The sequence below is a fragment of the Diadema antillarum genome, unplaced genomic scaffold, assembly GCF_040938485.1.
Source record: "Diadema antillarum isolate AM-2024a unplaced genomic scaffold, OU_Dant_1.0 scf00000057, whole genome shotgun sequence".
In the NCBI taxonomy this organism is placed as follows: Eukaryota; Metazoa; Echinodermata; class Echinoidea; order Diadematoida; family Diadematidae; genus Diadema; species Diadema antillarum.
The window spans coordinates 862905-869995 of NW_027270946.1; the positions used below are offsets into that span (position 1 = coordinate 862905).

Consider the following 7091-nt stretch of genomic DNA (forward strand, 5'->3'; position numbering starts at 1 on the left):
TTGGTTATCATTCCATACGGTGCAAACTGAATATTTCTGTAAATGCGTTTTAACTGTTTTTTTTCTTTATCGACAAAAGTAAATTTTGTCGTCACTAATGAAGACAGTTGGATGCAGCTTTTTGATGTCGAAGATACATTACCATATGTTTTTCAGACGTGAATATTTTGAATATAAACCAAAGAAACAACCGAGTAGGCCCTTTATCGTCCTGGCGGTGAAACTGGCATTATGTCCGAATCGCACAACACTGGGATAGTTTTCAAAAGTTCTTTGAACCAGAAAATTTCCTACACATGTCAATTATTGTTCCTACAGCAAGATCTACAGGTAATTATATCTCCTCATCTCCACCAAAATTGCAAAGTTGGACTCAAAAGATGTCGACAAAATTAAACGTGCTGCTCTTTTCACTCCATGCATTAAATGAGATGATTTTTATGACAGATATCTGGAAGTACACTCAGCGTAACTGAATACGTTAAGGCATATTATATATACCTTCGAACTCTCTTCTGTAAGAATTATTTGCTTGAATATACACCATTTCATTGAACGAATACAACGCAAAACGTAACATATAGCCTAACCACGACTAATATCGAATCATCACGTCTAGCATTATTACGCTCCATTCGTAGCAGAGGATTATTCCATTTTCTTCTCAGCAACCAATCAGCTACCCTTCATGCATATTCAGTATCTTTATTTCATATCGAACCATATGATTGTACATTCTGTCAGTTGACAGCGCTTTCAAAAAAATGATTCAAGAAAATATGGAAACTACATATCACCGCTTCCGTATATAATTTTTCCCATTTTACTGTTGGAAGGGAAGCTAAGAACACACTTGGAAAAAGTTGTATTTCGAAACTGATTTGCCTGTTAAGACGTTTTTTCTCATTGAGAATATTCTTCAACATGCCAATTTATGTGTAATTGATCAAGTCCAATTTTGACTGTTTGCCAGGTATCAAGACAGTACAATGCATCGATACGTTCGTGTCGTGGTCGGAATCGCATCGCCCCTCATGGGCGTCCTAGGAAACATTCTGATTTGCCTTGTGTTTGCTCGTCGTCGGCCCAAAAATGCCGGAGATATCGCCATCATAGCTCTCGCAGTCGTCGATCTCATCTCGTCATCATTCAACGCCCTTAAGGTGGTCGTCTTCTTTTCGGGCGTCAGCGATGTCCACTGCGTTATCGAGATGGTTAGCCTTCGCTCCGGCGTACTGGCCGCAGCATTGCTGACTGTCACGATAGCTGTCTACCGCTTTAGGGCAATCGTAACACCATTCTCTCGCCCAATCTCTCCCCAGACAGCAACATGGGTGTCCTTGGGGTGTTTTTTGTTTGCGTTCACCTGCAATTCGCCCTTCATCTACCTGAGTCAAGCTCACGAAGAAGGGGGAAAAATGACGTGTATGGTGTTCGGCGACATCGCATGGGTCGGCGTCACGTACGCTTGGTTACAGACAATCATCTTCTCCCTTTCGTCACTCGTATCGTCCATCCTGTACTTTAAGATCTTTCGGGTCATTCGAGGACAACAGAAGGTCCGACGGGAGCTCACCGGCGGGCATGTACTGAAGAACACCCAGTCAGGCATCTGCTCGGTATCGTCTTCCGTGTTCGCTGATAACAAATGTGTTCCAAAAACCGCAGATTTCCCGTCTGACGAATCTAATGCAGAGATTTTTAATAGCGTCAAGAAAAAGGATTGCCCTGATGGTAAGTACAGATATTTTTAATGAAAGGATTTATGCGTCAAAGAAAATATTTCTATTGAACTAAAAAACAAACAAACAAGTAGGCCAATTGTTGAATCGGCATTGACTCACTTAAACGAATTTTTGAAATTTTTTGTTATACGTTGCTGTTTTTTTTTCTCTCAGCTTTTGAACGACAGCGTACGATAATTTAAGATAGAAGAATTTTTTCAGGCGGTTAGGAACATTACGCCACATATTGTACCTAAATGTTTCAGAAAGTGTATATTATGATACATGTTTATATTCATTTCAGCCTTACATCATTTCAGCAACTATTTAGCTACAAAAGCACGTTAGATTCGAGATAGAGGAGAAGACTAATTTACACACACACATACTGTACACACACGCACACATAATAGAAATTAATCATAATTTTAGTGTAGGCCTAACCTTGACTTTGTGAGGTTGTTATCAATCTTTCTGAACATTGTGATTTTATCATTTCCTTCATTCATATCGTGAAGTATACTTGAAACTGATACTGAAATTGATTTTACCAATGTTCAGTTGATGAGAAGAGGTGAAGCTAAACTTTCTAATGACGATCTTTACAGTTCTCGCAGCGACGGTAGACGGATGGGGAAATATTAATGTTTCCACATATATGCCTAAATCAAATTTTAACCAGTTTGACAAAGAAGATAAAAACAGCGAAAAGTAAATAAACGTGTAGCTATTAAAAGCCCCCACTTCTTATGCTGATACCAGAAATCCAGAAATACCAGGATTTGCAATGTCAGCCATTAGTTTGCACGAAGAGATAACCATACAACTAAGAGTATGTGCTGGCTTGACTGTGCCTGTGTCTGTAAGAGGTATTTTTAAGGTAGGCCTATATATGTATTATTTTTTAAAAGAATGCGGGCCTTGTGTATGCAGCAGGAAGGCAACAGGGGGAGTTGATAATGTTAAAAAAAAAATGTTTCCGTTACAAACAATGATAAAATGTGTTTATCCATTAAAAAAAAACCAGAAGAACTTATGCGAATGACCTCGCTGGAGAGGCATGTTTAAGTTTCTCTTCTTCTTTTAAGTGTTAAATAAACCGAAGTGAAACAAAACAGCCTGTAGTTAAATCTCCTTACGAATTTATCGTACGCACAGATGCTGACATTCAAATGAAGTCAAACAACAATCCAGTTCACGATCAAAATGGCACGACGACGGAAATTCCTGCCTTGTCGTCCAAGATAAAGAAGAAGAGCAATAATGACCATCGAACTACCGTCATGCTGTTCATCGTCAGTATCGTTTTCTTTGTATCCTGGCTACCGAGCGTGGCCTTTGACATAATTGTAACAAGAGAGGTGAGGCGGTGGTAACAAAACCATTACGTGTTCGTATAGAACTTTCCAAAACACCCCGACAGGTTGGTCATCTCACAGTTTTCTCCCAAACTTCGGATTCGTATAGACAGGGCGATGGGAAGCCATTGAAGATCTCTTAATTAGGTATTCCACCAAAGCGTAACTAAATTCATGAATACATCATTGCTACAATAGGCAAGACTCGCTGATAATCAATACAAACTTATTTTTAAGCATAATTTGAATGTGTTTGTTAATCCTCCATTTCTGAAAATATACACTGTAAAAACATCGGTGTTAGATTTAACACCATGGGTGTTAAATCTAACACCGATCAAACTTCAATAGAGGACCACACCCACAGGTGTTGAAAATGCACTGTGATGGTGTTGAAAAGTGTTTACCTGACACTTCGTGGTGTTAATTTGACACTGTACCTGGTGATATTTTTGACACTGTACTGGTGTTAATTAAAAAATGACACCACATGGTGTTGATTTGATATTTGTTGGTGTTAATATCAATGGTTTAACACCCGTCCAGCTTCAATAAGAGACCACACCAGCTGGTGTTACTGTGGTGTAAATTTATTTTCACATTTTTTTCAAAAATCTAGTATTTTAATGTAAAATTTCTTGATCGTCTTGTTTAAATTAAAAATCAACAAGAAGTGCAGTTACTAAGAAACTCTTCAAAAGCAGTTTTATATTTGGAAACGACACCCGGAGGTGTTAATTTAACACCATAAATGAGCACCGAAAATGTAACACCAGTTCGGTGTTCACTATTTAACACCGGACTTTTTGCAGTGTATGCTTTAAAATTGAGTCACTTTATTTTGAATAGAAGAAGCCAGTCAGCCTTGGTAAGAATTGGCATTTATACCGCCATTTACCAGAAACTTTCTATACCTCTTTCTGTTTTACTAATTATGCATAAAATGTAAATATGAAACCCGTAATCGTCACTATAAAGCGTTACTGTTTATGCATGGGTATACTCGGTGCACAGGATTGAAGTGATAATGTAGGACACATTTAATGTTTTTTCTCTCTTTTTCTAATAACAATTTTTGAGGTAGAAAACCAATTTTTTCCACAGTCGTATAGTTAAAGCAAACCCTTGAATCTATAGCCAAAGCTGAATAACTCTAGTCATGAATGTGAGCTGTAACAGAGCCAAGTAGCGATTTTTGCATTGGGCGCTATTATAATCTATATTGAATAAAAGTCAATAATATATTACACAATGCGCTTGTGTGTGTCCATGTATGTAAATGTGTACTAATTATATTCTTTGTGCACCAATTCTTTGTATTCAGTGATTCATTGTGAATTTTCTTCCATTTTCCTTTCTTATTTCCTCCGGTTTTCAATTCGATGTGCAGCTGAGTGATATCGTACTTTTCCACTATGAAAAGCCACTTGTGGCCATTGTGGCGTATGCCGGAGGTCAGTTGAAGTACATTAACCACGTCATCAACGTATTCGTCTACGCGGCAGTCAACCGACGATTTCGAGAAGATTGTCTCAAGGCAATGTCCTGCAAGTAAAAGGGTAATTAACGAACATGGTCAGCCACTCAGGTTTTGCATAGCTTGGTTTAAGAGCACCGTCGTCTGCTTGATATTCTCGACCACCTTTTTGGCTTGTGTTTCAGATGGATTAGTCGCAAATTGGCCAGCGAAAAATATGGTAAAATTTTTGTCACAATTTTGTCGCTATTCTAGCGATAAACACGAAAAAAGTAAATTCTGCGATATACGATTGTGGTTTGTCTTTACATGCTTTTGCAGGAAGAGATTTGAATATATATTGAATTCTCGGTGCCACGTAATAAATAAGTACATAGATAAAGAAAGTATACACATTTTCCATTACACATTTTTGCATATAAGATTTTGGTAAAAAATCTTTGTGTCATATACCGTATTAACAATTATTTTATTGGCCATCAAGAAAGTAAAGGTCATTACAAAGGAAATTTTTACACATAAGTGAACACATTCATTTTTGTCTTCTAAGTCACAAAAGTAAAAATTGCAGAAATTCACATTTTGTCACTCATTTGCAAATGGCCTTCACGATATAGCATTAATAACTAAGATCAGTTTAACACAATGAGAAACATAAATGAATAGCAAAAATAAGTTTTTGATCCGTTGTATATCTTTAAATCCTCAAGCAAAAACAAAGTGGGCAACTAAAGGGGAAAATAAGACTTTTTGTAGACTCAAATTCAATTGTCATAAGGAGTAAGCCGCAAAAGTGATAAAGTGGAAAGAATTTCTTTATTTCAATATTTTAATTCACGAATTTTAGAATTCATGAGACAAATTCAAGAACCAAGTATCATTTTAAATTTCCTAATTTGAAATAACATTTCAAATTTTATTAAACCATTTTTGTTCTCATCATTGCCTCTTCTGTAATATCATTTGAATTTGGATTTGACAAAATATTCTTCATTTTCTATCTTTTGTTTTTTGGGAGGGGGCCTTTCTTTATCTTTTGGGGTTACAGAGACATTGCGGAGATCAGTGGGTGGTTTTTGCAAATTAATTTGTGTTTCTTATTGTGTTAGATTTTTCTTCGTTCTTATTGCTATACATGAAAGAGCACATACGCTTGAATGAGAACTTGTCCATTTTTGCAAATGTGTTTACTCATGCGTAAAATGCTCCTTTTTAATGACCTACCAGGTTGATAACCAATAAAATTAATTCTAAGATAATATACAAACCATCATTATCTAGCCAAATATTTAATGGAAATATGAGCTTGAAAGAGTGTTTACTTTCTTTTATTTGCTGAGTGTATATATGTATTTCACCTTTAGCCATTTTCTTTTAACATGAGCGAGAAATACATATCCTAGAAAACAAAATAACATATCCATTTCAGATCAGGATATGAAAACAACCAGTGTTATCTGTTCAAATATCTCTTACATCAAATAATACAAAATTTAATGATTTGCGTTGATTTTAGTGCACGATCATTGTGTAAACAAGTTGACTAGTCTGTAAATGGGAAATCAACTGTTTCATTGTGAATTAGGCGCCTGTGTATACGTATTACTACGATAGCTCATTGGTATGAGGAAAAGACCCCAAACATTTTTCTTTTGACATAAAAGGAAGAATTAGTAAATTTGGTGTAATGAAAGTAAGCGAAGAAATTGTTAATTTAAAAGAGAAATTGGGACTCAAATACCTATTGACCGATTCTGTGACGCGCTATGTGTATTTTTGGCATGGGCAGCGCCATACTGGGTGTATCATCCGACCCCCCCCCCCCCCTCCGCACTCCCCCACCCCTCTCCCTACATTAGCACGCGCGCAGAATGAAAAACTGCTTTAGCCAATGGGCGTCTCGTACTGAGTGCGCGAATGCTTGCTTAGTGCGCGAACCTTTGTTACAAGTGCGTGATAAACATGTTGCCCCGGGGTGGGGGAGAGCAGGGGGGGGGGGGGGCGGCTGATACACACCGATACACCCACTATGGCTGCGCCCTGTGCCGTAAAATGTCTGCTGGCCTCAACGAACCCGAATCGGTCAATAGTAATAGTAGAAAACCTATAGTAATATCTTACTCTTCTCCTTCCTGTACTGTGCAGAACCTGGGGAGAAGATATACTCCCATACTTTTTGCATACTGTCAACCTGAGGGATGAATATGTTGCTGTGATTTTAGCAAGGATGCATTGTAAACCAAGTTTAGTATTAGAGTGAATTCTAAAGACTTGTTCCAGGACTAACAAAAGTTAAATTGTAATTCTATAATTATTTTTAAACACACATATCATTTCACTCATGCCTGAATTCATCCATTGCATCTGTGTGGTTATTCTGATTAAAATGTTCTCTTTACAGAGTCTACCCCCCTCCAATCGAATGCTTCATGCTTGTCATTACTTGTGTATAAAGTTTGTCAATTTTTTTTTCTGATGTTTCTTTAAGACACCAAGACACAATGGAAACGACTCACACACTGAATTACTCAT

At 37.2% G+C, this 7091-nt stretch overlaps 1 protein-coding gene across 1 annotated transcript; it reads left to right on the forward strand.

Annotated features, from left to right (window-relative positions):
• Positions 1-989: 989 nt before the first annotated feature.
• On the forward strand, positions 990-4637 carry LOC139715903 (uncharacterized). The gene is made up of 3 exons (XM_071627456.1): positions 990-1734; positions 2883-3085; positions 4473-4637. Exons 1-3 carry the CDS (start codon positions 990-992, stop codon positions 4635-4637), a joined length of 1113 nt encoding a protein of 370 aa, XP_071483557.1.
• Positions 4638-7091: the final 2454 nt, after the last annotated feature.

Coding starts and splice junctions, on each gene's coding strand:
- LOC139715903 (XM_071627456.1), top strand. CDS start 990: ATGCATCGATACGTTCGTGTCGTGGTCGGAATCGCATCGCCCCTCATG. Junction 1,735..2,882: donor GAAAAAGGATTGCCCTGATG/GTAAGTACAGAT, acceptor TCGTACGCACAG/ATGCTGACATTCAAATGAAG. Junction 3,086..4,472: donor ACATAATTGTAACAAGAGAG/GTGAGGCGGTGG, acceptor TTCGATGTGCAG/CTGAGTGATATCGTACTTTT.